This window comes from Phocoena phocoena, chromosome 8, assembly GCF_963924675.1.
Source record: "Phocoena phocoena chromosome 8, mPhoPho1.1, whole genome shotgun sequence".
NCBI classification, from domain to species: Eukaryota; Metazoa; Chordata; class Mammalia; order Artiodactyla; family Phocoenidae; genus Phocoena; species Phocoena phocoena.
Genome location: NC_089226.1, coordinates 84,768,964 through 84,788,539, shown reverse-complemented (window position 1 = coordinate 84,788,539; position 19,576 = coordinate 84,768,964). Strand labels below are relative to the sequence as shown.

The window sequence follows — 19,576 nt, the reverse complement described above, 5'->3', positions numbered from 1 at the left end:
AAGGGCTGTTAGGAGTTCGACTTCTTTGAGAAGCAGTATTAGGAAATTTTTTATTTTCCTGTTATTTTTTACATGTCACAGCTTTCAATAATCTGACATCCCCACTAACCTGTTACACAAAGCCTGGACAAAATCAGACCTGTATATTAGGATCCATTATTAAGAATGGGCATGTGTTTATTAGATTATAGGAGCCTTCCTCCAGACTTCATTTACTGGCTAAAGGAACATCATCTTGATCCAGAGCTTGCTCTTCAGGTTTTTTTCCCCTTCAACTTTCTTTGCATTTCTGTCACAGCACAAGGAGGGAATTCCAATATAATCTTTATTGCAATCTTGTCTACTGTATATAGAATTTGGACTTAATTCTTTACTTTAGGTGATACCACTTTGGAAAATGTCATCACAAACATATGTCTGGAGGAGATAAAAAGTGAAATATAAACCAAACATTTCAAACTATATAAAACAAATTCCAGAGAACATAGTGTATACTTTCTTGATAAGCCTTTAAATAAATGTACTTAGGAACTTACAAAGTTAGGGAAAAAGTTTTAAAATTTAAGTATCTATTAGATTATTTAATAAACATTCTGGAGGTAGTACTTAACATTTCAAAGTAGGACTTAACCCATTAAAATAGAGCCAAAGTTTCACTTTTGGAGCATGTCTACCATAGAGGAAGAAGATTCATGTCTCAGTCTTACTGATTCTTCTGGAGTTTAATATTTTTTACCTGAATTTTTTCTTTGCTTTTCATGAAGATAATTTGTTAGCTATGTCTACCTATTTAAACCTCCACTTTCAAAATTCCAACTTCTCATCTTTTAAGTAGGTATATAAAGCAGTGTTACATGGGAAATGAAAACCATGTTTTCATTCAAAAGAATTAATGAAAAATAAAATTGATTTGGGTGTTTGCATGGAATTATCTAAACCATGTGAAATCTGTTTTCAAAGTACATATTAGAGTTTTAATCAGTCCCTATCCATTGTTATTTCATTGTGAATTGTATGACAGTATAATTCTTAGCATTCTTTTTAAATCTTTTTACTGAAGTGAGGTTTTTATAGTTAATGTTTTAGCAAGAATTACAGAACATATAAGGAGTTTTCTATAAAACTTAGACGTTTTACGTTTTTACATTTGCACTGATAAAGGAAAATATTATTTGAAGGAGTAATATATGTTTATTGCAGAAAAATTAGAAAAATGTAAGCATAAAGAGAAGAAACATCCATATTCCCACTTTTACCACTTAGCCTTTCTAGATGTAGCTATCTATAAAATCTTTAACCTTTTTTGTAACTTAAGTTTTTTACATGATAGCATATTTTGTGTTGTTTATTATATAAAATCACTTTTAAATATGCCAAAGTAGTTCATTTTAGATATATGCTTTGTTTTTTAAATAATTTTTTTTTTTTTTTTTTTTTTTTTTGGCTGTGCTCGGTCTTCGTTGCTGTGCCTGGGCTTTCTCTGTTGCGGCGAGCAGGGGGCTACTCTTCGTTGCGGTGCGCGGGCTTCTCCTTGCGGTGGCTTCCCTTGTTGCGGAGCAGGTGCTCTAGGCACGTGGGCTTCAGTAGTTGTGGCACGCTGGCCCTAGAGCGCAGGCTCAGTAGTTGTGGCGCACGGGCTTAGCTGCTCCGCAGCATGTGGGATCTTCCCGGACCAGGGATTTAACCCATGTCGCCTGCACTGGCAGGCGGATTCTTAACCACTGCACCACCAGGGAAGCCCTAGATATATGCTTTTTAACCAGTCCTTTATTGTTGTGCATTCATATAGTTTCCAGTTTTTGCTTTATGAGAAACTAACATAAATACAATTTTACTTAAATATCTTTACACCTTTATAACTTCTTTACATTTATCTTTTAGACTTGATTATTTCACTATCAAAGGTTGCTGACATCATCTTTCAAAAATTTCAGGTCATATTTTTTAATTGCTTCAGAATTTCAGTAAAAATGGCCAATGTATAGTTTACACAAGAGTAGGGAGAAAAAAGATTAAATAAATGTACAATTTTGGTGAGAAAGATGATTAGGAGATTATTTAGTATTTTTTTAAAGGGAACCTGAAATTAGGTTATTTTGTTAACAAAATAGAAATAAACTATGCTTAGAAGATTGAGAAAACTGGAATTGGATCATAAAATACAGGTGTAGGTTTTAACTTCTTGGATAAAATTAAAAGGGCATCAAAGGCAGAGTTACAGAATGTGATTGTAATTTCTGAACTAAAATTAAGAGTATTTGAAAAGCAGCATTGAAAAAAACATAATATTTTAGTCTCAGGAATGAATGTACTATAATTTTCATAGAATGAGGAAATCATCATTCATAAGTCTATGTTGATAGGGAAATACTGGAAGAGTAGGCAAGTTGCTCAAAAAGTAGAGAAATGTAATCCACTGGATTTATATCCACTTCATTGTAGAAGTTTAATCCTGTTTTTGAAAAGTGGTTTTAAGAAAAGCTAGAGATGAATCGTTACCCATGATATTATGTATCTAGTATACATGTTGATTCAGCAGTATTAAAGTGTACACAGAATTAGTAACAAAGAAATGCATAGAAGAACTTATGATGGGGCTTCCCTGGTGGCGCAGTGGTTGAGAGTCTGCCAGCTGATGCAGGAGACACGGGTTCGTGCCCCGGTCCGGGAAGATCCCACATCCCGCGGCGCGGCTAGGCCCGTGAGCCATGGCCGCTGAGCCTGCAACAACAGTGAGAGGCCCGTGTACTGAAAAAAAAAAAAAACTTATGATACCAGTTGATGCCACTGAAAATTAGGCAAGCAAATTGATATTCTGATAGGAATCTATCAAAATGGGAAAGAAATTATCTTGATTTATGAAACTAGAATGATCAGAGGAGTGATTAAAATAAGGCTTTTGCCCAATGATAATTCAATTGTTAATTTTTTAAAAATAGCAATTCTCAATATGCAGTGAGAAGTATTGTGAAAGAATCATAAATGGTTTTCTACTCTAAAAATTTTCACCACATGTTAAAAAGTTGTGTGACTATACTAATGGGAGATTAACTCAGCAAAATGAGAGTAGAGTGAGATACTTTCTAAGGCAATGTATAAAGTTCACGTAGTAGTCTTAGAGAAATTATACTATTGAATAATATTTTAAGTTTGCCTGGAAGGATTTTTATTTTGTTAAGTGAACAATTCATAAAAGCTAAAAATTAAGGTAGCAGGCTAGAGAAGACTATAAATGGATGTGAAAGAAATAAACTGATATTAGGCTTTTGAGAGAAGTGAATCAGCACCCCTACCTGAGCACTTCCCTGGTTGTGCAGTACAGAACTGATTCCATTTTCGAGATCAGTGGCTTATAAACTTGGTTCTCTTGACATTTCTGGTAGCTCGAGGATCTCAAACGATTGTACACATTTCTCATTCTCAACTTTAATTTACCATTTAGAAAGAAAATCTATGTCATACATCGATGTTGAGGTCGCATGGGGGGGTTGTAGGGGGCCTAGAGTAGCAAAACCAACGGAGCCATGAAGATGAGTGATGTTTTGATACTTTAGATCAAACTACTCACTTCTCAAAAAGTGAAATATCCTGCTTTGTTTTTCTTATTCAGAGTTTGCAGATTATTTTTGAAAAATAATTTGGCCTGGTGTTTACAAAGTGTGTTTACTGGGAGCAAAGAGTTTAGACATTAAGTGAAATAGGCTGAGTCTATAAATGTCAAGTGAGGATTGTTGACAGATGCCCTATAAATTGGGACAAAATCAAATTTAGGTCAAAGTTTTACCTTTGACATTCTTGGTTGAAATTAATTTTGCCTGATTTGCTAGCAATTACTTAATAACTTTTTCAGCTTGGTAGGCCTGGCTGAGGATTTGAGAGCATTTAAGTATGAGTTTTAAATGGAGATGTTTATAACCAGAGAAAAATACCAACAAATTACTCAGAAGAGGAATTTACTGACCCAAGTCAGCTATGATTTTCTTTCTTTTCTTTTAAAAAAACAAAAACCCATTTCTCTTTGCTGCTGTGAAATTGTGTTATAGAAATAAAATCTGTCACAGAAATAACTGAGACAGAAAAATTCTCTATTCTCGCAGTGATAACAGTTTTGGCTAACAGTTTTGCGTGCATTTCTCCTGAGTTTATGTCTCTTGCACTCTAGATAGAGACACAGAGGGGGTGGGATGAGGAGGATAAGTAGACTGGATAAACATACCAAATGTGTGCCCAATTTTAAAATTCCACTTCCTTTAAAAAATATATTGTGGACATATTTCCATTCAGTATTATAAATATACATCATTATGTTAAACTTTTATGTATATATGCATAATCCATTCCATTGTTTAGACAAAGCATAATTTATTTAGTCAGTCTGCCTTTGGTCTTTTAAGTTTCCAGACTTTTCTCTACCACAAGCACTCTTTCAATGAACATCCTAATACCTATATCTTGCTAAAGAGCAATGTAGTGTAATAGCTACAAGCTCAGTTGTGCAATATTGGGCAACTTACTAAACCTGCCTCAGTTTTGTCATCTTTAAGTAGTAAATAATAATAGTACTTTACTTGAGTGTTGTTCTAAGGATTGAATGAGTTAATACATATAAACTCTTAGAGTAGTGCTTACATACCTTAAGTATTTAATAAATGCTGTTGGTATTAGCAGTATTTTGTCATTGATTTCAACTTCTAAGAAGTTGAATTGTTTCAGCTTTTAAATTTAAATTTGTAATAGATAAGCAATAATTTTCTTATTTTCAGATCTACGGATCTTTCCTATACTCAGAGTTCCTTTTGACCTGTGGCCTATCCCACCATCCACCACGTCTTTTTCTTATAATGGTCTTTGACTTCTCTGATGTGATTTTTATCCTTTTTCTCTTATCTCAAGTACTCTTTGGGGTTCTTTTCCTTTTCTCTGCCTGAATAATGGATAATTTTTGAGAAATTAATCTTTGCTTGTCTGTATATTCTCTTCTTCAGAGAATATACTTAATGCCTTAGGTATTACATGCTCTAGGTATATATAAATTTTTTTTAAACAAGTGACTCAAATGTACATCTTTAATCCCACTGTCTTATTTGAAAACCAATACCTTATCTCCTAACTGTAAACAGTTTCTACCTGAATTTATGGTCATCGCAAATGTAATAAAAAGTAAACTTTATTGAGCAGCAACTACTATAACATTTTCCATTTTCGTTCCCATGAAAAACTGACTATTGTTTTTTGCTCTGTATTACTGTCTTGCTCTCCCTGTTCTCCCTCTCCCAAGCCCAGGCCACTGTTATCCCACTTAAGGATGATGGCAACAGCCTCTTAGCTATTCTCTCAGCTAGTGGCTGCTTACCTCATTCCATGGCACTGAAAGCCACCTCTGTCTTCTTTCCTACCTTTACCCCCTCAAACCGCCCCCGCCCACACACAGATGAGCCATAGTTTCTGTACTTTCCTTATTGTGTGATAGCCAATTTTTGTGTATCAGATTTAAACTCTGCTTGGCCTTTTAGGCCTCCTGTAATGGACCTCCACCACAATTAGCTAACCTATTTTCCTAATACCTATTCTTTCTTGTGTGAATGTTTTCACTGTTCTACAGAAACTCGTGTTATTTCACGAATTTACAGAAACTTTTTCTCATTAATGGTCAGGATTCCATCTGAACAATAAAACTTTTCCTTGGTAACTCTAATTTGCATGGAACGCCTGTTCCTCTGGATTTTATAAGACATGGCACAAGTAGAAAATAATTTTAATTTAGTCCTGTGTTCTTTCCAATAATTTTATGATTCTAACTAGATTATGAGCTCTTTGATAGAGTTCAGGTCCATATTCCCATATCTACTTGGTAAATCCTAAACATGCTACAAATACTTTTTAGTTGGTTCAGAAAAGTAGATTAATTAATACGTAATTTGGTTAGTACAAAGAATCAAAATGAACATAAATTTAATCCAAAACTGAAGATAATCATATTTTTGATTAGCACATTTTAATGTCAATCATACTGAGACTATAAGTGGTCTATACTTTACACTCATATTTAACAAATGTTATTTCTGTGCACATTTTAAGTACCTTGAGGAACTGGAAATTTATAGGACAACAACATGGTTTTAGCCAATCTGTTAAATGTAAATCCATGTATGTGTATGTAGGCATACATTTCTAACTACATTTAATAGGAAAATTATGGAAATAGTACAGTATATTATAGGAAAAATTAGGAAGCACAGATAAGCAAACATTTTAAACTACCTAGTTTATTTATCTGACTCCCTCACTAAAATATAACTCCATGAACTATGAAACTTAGTTTAATCCACCACTGTATCTCTAGAGATAGAAAAGAGCCTGCCACATAGGCACACAATTATTTGTTGAATAAAAATGAACTTACTGGCAGATACTCCTCTCCTGATACCTTTACTTTAAAGTTGGGACTGGGTGGAAAGGAAAATGTTCTGCAGCTTCTCTGGCAACTTAAAAATCTGTTGTTTGATCTTAGAGTTCATTCCTCAATGTTTCCCAAATTCATTAAATCTGCTTACATTTTGTAATTTTCTAAGACATAATTTCCAAGGCATAGCGGATTGAAAACAGAAAAGAGTAGTGAAAAAGAGTAAATCAATGGAAGATGGGGTTTGTATTTAGGATTCCATTTGCTTTCAGGTTTCAGGATTGGGGCTGAGCTTTTTGGATAATAAGAGAAGCAGAATCAGGCAGCTTCTGCAGCTCAAACTTAATTTAAATTGGTTGTCCTAAATTCCATGAAAGCGCATGTGCTGTGCTTTAGAGTAGAAAAGATGTAGGGGACAAATTAAGAATGTGGGTTTATGATTAATTCAGTTATTCATCACATTTGTCCTAAGCAACTGCCATGTTAACTCACTTGAGATGGGGCCTAGCTCTGCCTCTGCTGTGTGGACCAGTAGTGTCTTAAAACACAAGTATGAACTTGCCCCAAATGGCTATTATATGAAAACCTAAACAAAATATATAGAGACTTACTTTTTCTTTAGATTGGTTTACTAATTTACTTTCCTCTCTAGAGTCATCTTGCCAGTTGGGTTCACTTGTCAAATGTGTTTTTGAACCATTCAAAATAAATTATACAGGTGCTTATTAATTATTCTTATACTTGATAATTTAAAAAATAACATTAAAAAGTTCTGATGTTATGGGATTTGGTGGGGTTTTTTTCCTCAAGCTATATCATAAGAAAAAAAAATGTATTTGAGGAAATCAGCCAAAATGCTGTTGACATGTAGAGGTTTATTTCTCTGATAAAAATGCTAGCTATAATTATAGACATTTATACTGACATTTTATAAATTGTTCAATGAAATATTAAAATATGTTCTTAACAGCAGCTCTGAAAAACTTATTTTTGAGCAGTGAAATATTGTGGCTTCTTTAGATCTTCATATAAAAATGTTCCACGTAAAAGGTATAGCTAATCTAAACTATGTTATAAATGAACATTACCACAGGTTTTTTTAGACTTTTCTGACAATGTTCACTTTTAAAAATTAAATAATCTACTGTAAATGATCATTAGTTCAAATAACTGCCCAGAGGATAGTTTTAGTTTCAAAAGACAATGTTTAGTTAATGCTTGGGAAGTAATTGTGGAAGTTAACAAACAACTAGAAATAGGAAGTGTTCAAAAGTTAGGAAAAGATCTGTGTTTGTTCAGTGTTATACTTGTTTTCACTCTCTCCCAAATAACTACTCATTTGAACTTGATTAAATTTAAAGTTTAATTAATCTTGCTAGAATTCCAACTGTCTTCTCCCTTTATAAAATGAAAATATTAGGAAGTTGACAATTTTATTTTCTCTTATTTTTTTTGGCCTGGCCACGTGGCTGGTGGGACCCTAGTTCCCTGACCAAGGATCAAACCCAGTGAGAACGAGGCGTCCTAACCACTGGACTGCCAGGAAATTCCCAGCTGACAATTTTTTAAAATTTAGTCCTTTTTCTCCACCACAACTTTTCATATTTTGGTAAAATTCAAATGATTCATCAAAAAAGTAATATTGCAGGGCTTCCCTGGTGGCACAGTGATTGACAGTCCGCCTGCTGATGCAGGGGAAACGGGTTCATGCCCCGGTCCAGGAAGATCCCACATGCTTGCGTACCGCAAAAAAAAAAAAAAAAAAAGTAATATTGCAGTTGTATGACAAATTTTGATGATAAATAGATATATCGAAGGATAAATATTAAAATTATCCTAAATTTTTTCTTGGAATGATTTTTTTAATTACAAAAATAATATACCGTGTTATTAGAAGCTTTGGAAAAAACAATCATTCCATCACACTAACATATAAATTGTTCATTTTTTGGTATATTTCCAACCACTTAAAAACTTTTTCGCATTAGGATAACTTAGGATTCCTGTTTATGAAAACCAGAAATCTACATTTTTAACAATCACCTGAGATGATTGTTTGCAAGTTAGAGAACCAAAGACTAAAGATAATTTTTTGTTTGTTTGTATTTGGCCACGGCGTGCGGCCTGAGGGATCTTAATTCCCTGACCAGGGATGGAACCCACGCCCCCTTCAGTGGAAGTGGAGTCCTAACGACTAGACCACCAGGGAATTCCCTAAAGATAATTTTTTAAGACCCCTGTTATTTAAACTTACATAACATTACTTTTAATGTAATAGATAAGATGTGAGCAAGTTCTAGTAATCTTTGCAAAATTGTGTGTATGTATATATATATATATATATATATATATATATATATATATATATATATAATGGGCTTTAAATGGAGGCATTTATTTTTATTGAAGTATAGTTGCTTACAATGTTATATAAGTTACAGGTGTACAATATAGTGATTCACAATTTTTAAAATTATACTCCATTTATAATTATTATAAAATATTGGCTATATTCCCCATGTTGTAACTATATCCTTGTAGCTTATTTTGTACCTAATAGTTTGTACCTCTTAATCCCCTATCCCTATATTGCCCCTCCCCCTCTTCCCTCTCCTCACTGGTAACCACTAGTTTGTTCTCTATATCTGTGAGTCTGCTTCTTTTTTGTTATATTCACTGGTTTGTTGTATTTTTTAGATTCCACATGTAAGTGATATCATACAGTATTTGTCTTTCTCTGTCTTATTTCACTTAGTATAATGCCCTCCAAGTCCATCCATGTTGCTGTAAATGGCAAAATTTTGTTCTTTTTCATGAATGAGTGGTATTCCATTGTATATATTTACCACATCTTCTTTATCCATTCTGTTGATGGACACTTAGGTTGCATACATATCTTGGCAATTATAAATAATGCTGCTATGAACATTGGGGTGCATGTATATTTTCAAATTAGTATTTTTAGTTTTTTTGGATATATATACCCAGGAGTGGAATTTCTGATCATATAATGATTCTATTTTTAGTTTTTTGAGAAAACTCCATACTGTTTTCTACAGCGGTTGCACAAGTTTACATTCTCACCAACAGTGTTATTTTTAACACTTATTATTTTTAACCATTTACATTTTCTCTTCTAGGAATTGCCTATTCATATTCTTTGCCAATTTTCCCAAAGAATAGTTTCGGTTTTCCTGGCCAATTGTAAGAACTGTATATAATCTGTCATCTACACTTGGGAATCTGGTGACTTGAATTTGTCTTACTTCACTCCTACTCTCAACTCAACCTATTTACTGAGCCAAGCAGCTGGATGCAAGGAAACCTCAGATTCTGTTGCAGTCTTGAAGAACAGGGCTGGTGGAGTGCCTAGGACAAAGAATAAGAAACTGACTCAGAAATACTTGGCACCCTTCCACTGTCTTTCTGCCCCAGAGGAATGTTGACATCAGCCTGGCCTCCAGGAAACCAAAAAAGAGCCACACTGGCAGGCTGAGTCCTCCCTACTCTTGAGCAAAGATTTCTCTCTGTTTTTTTTGTCAGAAGACTACCAACAGCCAACTTGCTGTTTACACCTGCTACATAGCTCTCGTGGTAGAGAAGGGTCAACTACAACACTGGGACTGCCAACTCTGAGCTCAGGGAATAGACGGAAGAAATAACTGCATATCTAAGGAGACAGCAACAAGAAAGGAATATAAACAAGCTGTTGGGACAGGCCCCCAGCAAAATAGAGCTGCTGGAGGAGAGAGACAATAACTTGAACAAAATAATAGGAGCACAGTGAGATTGAAAGTGCAGTATTTAAAAAAATAAAACAAAAAAACCTCTGGCGCCAAAAGCCATTATTTTTGAACCAACTACGGCAATAGGTCAACTGGAGGAAAATGATAACATGGAGACTTAAATTTGTGGCCTAGAGAATCTAGTGGAAGAAGTTTCTTGGTTTTTTTTTTTGTTTGTTTGTTTTTGCGGTACACAGGCCTCTCACTGTTGTGGCCTCTCCTGTTGCAGAGCACAGGCTCCGGATGCGCAGGCTCAGCGGCCGTGGCTCACGGGCCCAACCGCTCCGCGGCATGTGGGATCTTCCCGGACTGGGGTATGAACCCGTGTTCCCTGCATCGGCAGGCGGACTCTCAACCACTGTGCCACCAGGGAAGCCAGGATGAAGTATTTTTAAACTCAGAGCCAAAAGGCAAAGAAAGGGTAAAAATAACAGATTTTGAGGATAGAAGAAGTAGACCTAATGTGTATAATAGGAGTTCAATAAGGAAGAAAAAGGAACAGATTGAAGAGAGGCAATAATTTTAAAAAGAGGAAAAGTCTCGAGCTGAAAGACATGACTAGCTTCAAAGGGCATGCTGAGTCCTTGGCAGAATTCATGGTAATAATAATAAATGTCAATTACTAAGTTCTCACTCTGCTAGGCAGTGTTCTAAGGGCTTTCCATTTATTAACTCGTTGAGTCCTTACAACAGCCCTACAAAATAGGTACTATTATCCCCCCTAATTCAGAAGAGGAAAAATGGTTAAGTGTATAGTCAAAAAGTGAACCCAAGAGATTTGACTCCAGAGCCTTGACTAAACTGCCTCAAAGAGCAAAGACCTATATTTAAGCAAATCCTGTTACAGTTTATGAACTCTGAAGATCAAGGGTGCAATCTTACAAGTTCCAGAGAGAAAGAGCAAGTAATCAGCAAAAGAAAAAGAGCCTGTCACCAGAGTTCTGATCTGCCTCACCTTAAGCCAGAAAGCAGTGGGAAAATTTATCTATACTACTGATTGAAAAGGACCACAAGCCAAGTTTCTCTAACCAGTCAAATTATTCACCTATCAAGCTGATACAAAGATTTGCTGATATATCACAAATGAATAACTAACCCCACCTACCATCTGATGAAAATACTCAAAAAAAGGGAATTCTAATAGTATTTATTTAACCTTTGTCTTCGTACATGCAACTCCTTCTGCCTAGAATAACTCCTCTCTCTCTTTCCAGTCTAACAACTCTGTTTTTAATTAAAATAGAATTGATTTACAATATTGTGTTAGTTTCAAGCATACAGCAAAGTGTGTGTGTATATGTGTGTGTGTGTATACATTTCAGATTATTTTCTATAATATGTTATTACAAGATATTGAATATAGTTTCTTGTGCTATACAGTAAATCCTTATTGCTTATCTATTTTATGTATAGTAATTTGTATCTATTAATCCCATACTCCTGATTTATCCCTTTCCCCTTCCCTTTTCCCTTTGGTAATCATAAATCTGTTTTCTATGTCTCTGAGTCTGTTTCTGTTTTGTATATAGATTCATTTGTATTATTTTTTAGATTCCACATATAAGTGATATATAATATTTGTCTTTCTCTGACTTACTTCACTTAGTATATTCTCTAGGTTCATCCATGTTGCTGCAAATGGCAATATTTCATTCTTTTTTATGGCTGAGTAATATACCATTGTATATATATATATATATATATATATATATGTATATATATATACATACATACCACATCTTCTTAAGCCATTTGTTTCTTGATAGACACTTGGGTTGCTCCTATGTCTTGACTGTTGTAAATAGTGCTGCTGTGAACATTAGGGTGCATGTACCTTTTCAAATTAGAGTTTTCGTCTTTTCCAGATACATGCTCAGGAGTGGGATTGCTGGATCATATGGTAGCTCTATTTTTAATTTTTTTTTTTTTTTTTTGCGGTACGCGGGCCTCTCACTGTTGTGGTCTCTCCCGTTGGGGAGCACAGGCTCCGGACGCACAGGCCTAGCAGCCATGGCTCACGGGCCTATCCACTCCACGGCATGTGGGATCCTCCCAGACCGGGGCATGAACCCGTGTCCCCTGCATCGGACTCTCAACCACTGCGCCACCAGGGAAGCCCTATTTTTAATTTTTAAGGGAACTTCCATACTGTCCTCCATAGTGGCTGCACCAATTTACATTCCCACCAACAGTGTAGGAGGGTTCCCTTTTCTCCACATCGTCTCCAGCATTTATTGTTTGTAGACTTTTTAATGATAGCCATTCCGACCTCACACCTCATTCTTAACATCTTCACTTCTTCCAGGACATCTTTTGCAACCCCATAAGTCTGAGTTTTATGCTCCTCCTAAATGCTCCCATAGCACCCTGTAGTTCACCCATCTTGACACTTGTTTTCCCTGTAAAATTGTAAGCTCTATGAGGACATAGGCAGACTATGCATGTTTTATTCACTGTGGTAGCCCCAGTGCCTAGCACAGTGCCTGGAGTATAGTAAATTGACTGAGTGATTAAAATTTATTTGTAGTCAAAATTCACAACTCTTTTTTGCTACCCTACTCAGATTGTTCTAGTAGTAGCTATTCAGGGAAAATAAAGCTTTAAGTTTGTCTTCATTAGATACTTAAAGCCCTATTCAAGTATGCCTTGTTTATATTTATTCATCTTGTGACTGTTTTATAAAATTTTAAATTCACAAAAGTTCAACATAAATGAGCTTATAAAAAATTTTCCATATAGAATTAATTTATGTAAGGCATATTTACAATGCATATTATCCATATTGGGTTCAAACTTCTATTTGTTATTTTCAAAAGGCAGAATTAAATAGGAAAGTGTAGAAATGAATTTACAAACTTAATCAAAACACTCAGAGATAGTGATAGTACTCTAAAAAGAATGGTGTTAATTCTATATTTTTCTCTTTCTCTGCAGATTAAAGCTAAAAATTATGACAAGGTCGAAAAGGTGAGTCCTCTTAAATATTTTGAATGTATGCTGAAGTTTAATTTAGGACTTAACGTATATAAGGCAAATATAGTAAAATGTTAACAACTGTTGAATCTAGCTAGTGATTATATAGGAGTTCATTGTACTTATTCAGCCCTTTTGTATGCTTGAAAATGTTCATAATAAAATCTTGGGGAAATTCCCTGGTGGCACAGTGGTTAAGAATCCGCCTGCCAATGCAGGGGACACAGGTTCGAGCTCTGGTCCGGGAAGATCCCACATGCCGCGGAGCACCTAAGCCTGTGTGCCACAACTACTGAGCCTGTGCTCTACAGCCCGTGAGCCACAACTACTGAAGCCTGTGTGCCTAGAGCCTGTGCTCTGCAACAAGAGAAGCCACCGCAATGAGAAGCCTGCGCATGGCAACAAAGAGTAACCCCGCTCACTGCAGCTAGAGAAAGCCTGCACGCAGCAATGAAGACCCAACACAAAAATAAATAAATAAAATAAATAAATTTTTAAAAATAAAATAAAATTTTGGAAAAGAAAATAATTAGACTCTGCTGACCAAAATTATGAAAATGATTTTGATTATCTAAACAAAATAGAGGGAGTTGTTATTTGACATCTATTTGTAAGAAGATAAATTCATGAAAGGAGCTGAATTTGTTTCTTTAATGTTTCATTTCAGCTATGTACATGTGAAATTTATTTAACTGTGGATTCTGATATTTTATTGTATTTACAGCTATTTCAGAGATGCCTTATGAAGGTTTTGCACATTGACTTATGGAAGTGTTATCTTTCATATGTCCGAGAAACCAAGGGTAAACTACCAAGTTACAAGTAAGTTAAATCAGGAGCTTAAGAATGCAAGTCATCCCGAGGCACACAGTCAATCCCATAGAAACTCACACCTCTTAACTCCAGAGGGTGAAGCAACTTAAGATTTGAAAAGTCAGGATTCCCTGAGAAGTCAGTAAACCATGGAAAAAAATGCTTCAAAGAAAGCTACTGGCATTAGATTTATTCTGGAGAATTGAATCATCCAAGCCCCTCTTCTATATTGAAACACTATACATTTGCAACTCCACAGCACTTTGTTGACAGGCTTGTTGACAAACTTTAATAAAAAGCATCTTATTACTTGTCATGGCACCACTCCTGGCAGGTTACATTGTAACATGCTACTTAAGTATTCCAAGGCATCTTTGACAATGGTATTGTTGTATAGTTGACCTCCTCACTAGGACTTAGCCCCACCTGTCTATCTTTGTTGAATCTAAATAATGGACCTTCTCAAATGCTGTTTTTTTATATGACGAATAGGCAGATTATTTCTATAACCAGAATTCTATCTTTGTTTTTTTTTCTTCATTATTGTTTATTATCTTACACTGAAGAAGTTCTTTCTCCCTAAATTTTATGTCAGAGCTAATAGATATTTAGACATAACTTACCTTCTTAATCAAAGAACCAGATATTTCCACATTTGAATCTTCTACATGTAAGATTAGGCAATTTAAAGGCTATAAAGAAGGGACTTCCCTGATGGTCCAGTGGTTAAGACTTTGCCTTCCAATGCAGGGGGTGCAGGTTTGATCCCTGGTCGGGGAGCTAAGATCCCACATGTGTGGCCAAAAAACCAAAACATAAAACAGAAGCAATATTGTAACAAATTCAATAAGGACTTTAAAAATGGTCCACATCAAAAAAAAAGTCTTAAAAAATTAATAAATGATATAAAGATAAATAAAACATGGCCTCTATCTTTGATAAGCTTACAAGTAGTAGGTAAAAGAAACAAAGTACATAAATTAATGACATTGACAAGCTAAAGACAAAAGAGCTTAGTCTTTATATTTTGTTTATATACTTGTAAAGATGTCTTTACATTTTGTTTGTATAAGCGGTTTAAATGCTGTTCTGATCATATGATCAGAAATCATGATTATGTTTTAGCTGTAGATACATTTTAATAACATGCAATTTTTTCTATAAAAAACATGTCTTTCATGTTTATTTCAGAGAAAAAATGGCTCAAGCATATGACTTTGCACTGGATAAAATTGGAATGGAAATTATGTCTTATCAGGTAAAGTTAAAATTTTTTTAATACATACATTTAAAAAATTTGAAACTACTAAGGAAGATACTAACATTTTATTTTATTTCTTAGATTTGGGTGGATTACATCAATTTCTTAAAAGGCGTGTAAGTATTTTTATAGTTTTATTTTCTGTGTGAACAGTTGATTTAGCTATAATATAATTGATGGCATTTCTTACCCAATGCCAGGGAAGCTGTTGGATCTTATGCAGAAAATCAGAGAATAACAGCTGTTCGAAGAGTTTATCAACGAGGTTGTGTTAATCCCATGATCAACATTGAACAACTGTGGAGAGACTATAACAAGTATGAAGAGGTAAATTAGGCCACAGTAATTTATTATTATGACCAAGCCATTTAAATTTTTATGCACTGTGGATTTGTGGAGGCTAGCCTTTCTAATATCAGGTACCTGGATATCAGTGCTGCATACGTTTGTTTTCATATTGATTGTAATGAAAGAACCATTCCTAATGTTTTGAGAGTCTCATTTTACTGTTGAGTTATTTTTAGAGAATACTCTGGGAGAATTATAATTCTTACCAAACCATTTTTAATCAGTGCTAAACCATATCCACACAGTCATACACACACATGTTGCCACTGATCTCTTATGAAACAGTTCCTTTTTAGAACTCCTTTTCTAGTAGTAATGATGAGTTGCAATGCCCCTCTTTCACCTGGTTACAGTGATGTGATGATTCCCTTATAATTGTGAGATGTAGGGCTGTGGTCCAAGATCTTTGTCTCATAAGAAAATGATTTAACAAACTGAACTAATAAGCCCATTATGTAAACATACATGCCAAGTAAGCTCTATCTTTAAAAGAAAGTTCCTCACATGTCCACTGTGATTTGGAAGAACTATGTAGGGTATTGAAACTGTTCCCTCATAGGCATGAGCAGTGGTTCTCAAACATTTTGGTCCTGGGATTTTAAAAAGTATTAAAGACCGCAAAGAACTTTTAATTTTAATGTGGCTTTTACCTATGAATAGTTAGCATATTGGAATTAAAACTGAGAAAGTTTCAAGATATTTATTAATTCATTTAAAGTTTGCAGTAGTAGACTCCTTATATTTTAACATAAATAGTATTAAGACAAATATTTTCCAAAATAAGAAAAAATTCAGTGAGAAGAGTGGCATTATTTCATATTTTTGCAAATCTCTTTGGTATTTAGCTTAATAGAAGACAGATTTTCATATCTGCTTCTAAATTCTATCTGCTATGCTGTTGAATGTCACGTAGCTTCTGAAAAACTCCACTGTATATTTGTGAGAGAGGCAAATCATGTCTTAGTATTGTTTGAAAATTGTTTTGATCTTATGGATCCTCTGAAAGGGTCTTGGGGAACAGGAAGCTTTGGACTACTCTTTGAGAACTACTCGGCATGAATGATAATGTTTATGTCTCCTTGCTACCTCTGCATTTATTATTTATTTATTTTTTTTTTTTTTAATTTATTTTTTTTGTTTTTTGCGTTACGCGGGCCTCTCACTGTTGTGGCCTCTCCTGTTGTGGAGCACAGGCTCCGGACGCACAGGCTCAGCGGCCATGGCTCACGGGCCCAGCCGCTCCGCAGCATGTGGGATCTTCCCGTACCGGGGCACGAACCCGTGTCCGCTGCATCGGCAGGTGGACTCTCAACCACTGCGCCACCAGGGAAGCCCTGTTTTTTATTTATTTTTTAAAATTTATTTTATTTATATATTTATTTTTGGCTGCATTGGATCTCCAATGCTGCGCACGGGCTTTCTCTAGTTGCAGTGAGTGGGGGCTACTCTTCGTTGCGGTGCACAGGCTTCTCATTGCGGTGGCTTCTCTTGTTGCGGAGCACAGGCTTTAGGCATGCAGGCTTCAGTAGTTGTGGCACGCGGGCTCAGTAGTTGTGGTGCACGGGCTTAGTTGCTCTGCAGCATGTGGGATCTTCCCAGACCAGGACTTGAACCCATGTCCCCTGCATTGGCAGGCGGATGGATTCTTACCACTGCGCCACCAGGGAAGTCCTGTATATCATTCTTTATTAGTAGAATTTTATGTGAAATAATTGGTCCTTTCCAAATCATTCCCTCTCTTTAGAAATGCCTGATATATGGAAACTTACTGCCATCTCATAAGACATAGGCAGATCCTCCTTCATCTCTTAAGCATATAATGTGATCAAACCTTTATTTTACTAACCAAAATGCCTCTTAAACACTTTAAAGTAATTTAGCAAATGAATATACTATATTATGCTAACATTAAAATATACTTAATTTTCAAATAATATGCATTTTTCTTTTTTTTTTCCTTAGGGTATCAATATTCATTTAGCTAAAAAAATGATTGAAGATCGGAGTAGGGATTACATGAATGCTAGGCGGGTAGCAAAGGTATGGAATTCTATCAGGACACTTACTATATTGTTTGTTGTGAGTATGTTATTTACACAGGCACTTTCCCTATCTGGTATTACTCTTAATATTTTCAATCATTAGCAGTCTTAACTAATGACAATTAATTACGTTGTCTGAGCAGGTGATTATTTGAAGCAAAATACCTCTTTACAGACATGTTAAAGGACAAAATAGAATAAATCAAGTTTGGAAGAAATTATTTTTTTAAATATAGAAACAGAGGTCATAGAGACAAAGTTCTACCTAGAATTGATCAAGTAGTTGTTATCCATCCCTCCTGTCAGCTCATACATATCCGAATACTGTAATAATCTGTGGTCTAATGACATAGCTCTCAGGGACCGAGTTTTGTCTTGTGTACATAACTTTCCATTCATTGACACTGTTAGAAGTTAGGGAAAATAGCCTAGACTATGAACTATTGAAATTTTAAAAGATCATTTCTCCAAAGGTGGCAGTAACAGTGCCACCAGATCATCAGTCATGTTGATCTGTCAACTCCTCTGTCCTGAAGAGTGACTTCCTAGATCACCTCCAGAGAGGGCCCAGGGCTGTTCTGTTCACCCAGTCCTGGGAACCTCTTCTTGGGTAGGTAATCTTCTGTTATCTTTATTCCTGCTCTTAAATAGTTTTTAGGTTATATTAACAAAGTAGTATTTGGAAAAACTAGGCATTTTGAACAAAGTATTCCAAACAGATCAACTCCATTTCATACATCTGAGTTGTTCCTCAGCTTACCACAGAATTCTAAATACTTGTTGTCTAGGAATATGAGACAGTAATGAAAGGTTTGGACCGCAATGCTCCCTCAGTGCCTCCTCAGAATACTCCTCAAGAAGCTCAGCAGGTAGATATGTGGAAGAAATACATACAGTGGGAAAAGAGCAACCCTCTTCGTACAGAAGATCAGACTCTTATAACTAAAAGAGGTAACAAGACTAACCCTTCTGGGACTCCAATTATGTGTATGTTAGGCCACTTGATATTATCCCATAGGTTACCGAGGCTGTTTTTTACTCCCAGTCTTTTTTTCTCTTATGTTCTTCAGATTCAGTAATTTCTATAGATCTGTCTCCATGTTCACTGACCTTTGCTTTATCATATCCAATATGCTGGTGAGCCCATGTAGTGAATTCTTCATTTCAAATATTCTACTTTTCAGTTGTATAAATTTCCATTCTAGAAATTTTTATGTTTTTTATAGTTTTCCTTTTTCTGTTAAGATTCCATGGCCAATACCATCTTTTTCTTTATATCCTTGAACATTTTTATAACAATAGTTATAAAATCCTCATCTGCTAATTCCAACATCTGAGCCATTGTGGTGTTGATTTCTTTTCCTCTTGACTGTGGGTCACAATTTTTGTTTTGTCACAAGTCTAGACATTTAAAAAATTTTTTTGGACATTGTACAGATGTGTAAATGATACATAGTAAAGACTAGATTCTGTTATCTTCCTCTGAAGAATATTGAGTTTTCTTTTAGCAGGGAGTTAAATTACTGGCAGGTCTCCTGGACCTTGTGGAGGCTTGGTTTTACACTGTTAGGATGAGTCTCTGTTAGTGGCCTTCATCTCACAGTAAATCTCTTAGTCCTGGGATATAGTCTTTACTCCCAAGATATAATGGAAAGTTCACGGTGTTTACTCAGACTCTCTTAACTTGATGGGACTCAGATTCCAGACTTGGTCTCCATTACAGTGGGCAGCTGATGAGATATCTATCCAGCTCTTTCAGCTTTGCTTTCTGCTCTGGCTGTTTGTATTCTTTCCTGTGTATGTCTATTTTAGAGTCAGTTGAAGATTTGAGGGCATTAGGCCCAGATTTTCAGCCTCTACCTTCTGTGGCTCTCTTTTGGGGGATCTTCCCCCTTAATTTCCAGCTGTTCTTGTAACCCAGAACTCCATGTTACTTACCTCAAGCCAGTAA

The 19,576-nt window shown here is 35.4% G+C and overlaps 1 protein-coding gene across 1 annotated transcript in view; it reads left to right on the top strand.

Moving 5' to 3' along the window:
* Window positions 1–19,576, top strand: part of CSTF3 (cleavage stimulation factor subunit 3) — a 70,310-nt gene that overhangs the window by 36,443 nt on the left and 14,291 nt on the right. Inside the window, exons 4-10 of the mRNA XM_065883054.1 lie at window positions 13,123–13,155; window positions 13,886–13,983; window positions 15,166–15,232; window positions 15,317–15,351; window positions 15,436–15,562; window positions 17,546–17,623; window positions 18,414–18,576. Of these exons, the coding sequence (XP_065739126.1) occupies window positions 13,123–13,155; window positions 13,886–13,983; window positions 15,166–15,232; window positions 15,317–15,351; window positions 15,436–15,562; window positions 17,546–17,623; window positions 18,414–18,576 (601 nt within the window). The remainder of the gene's footprint in view (window positions 1–13,122; window positions 13,156–13,885; window positions 13,984–15,165; window positions 15,233–15,316; window positions 15,352–15,435; window positions 15,563–17,545; window positions 17,624–18,413; window positions 18,577–19,576) is intronic.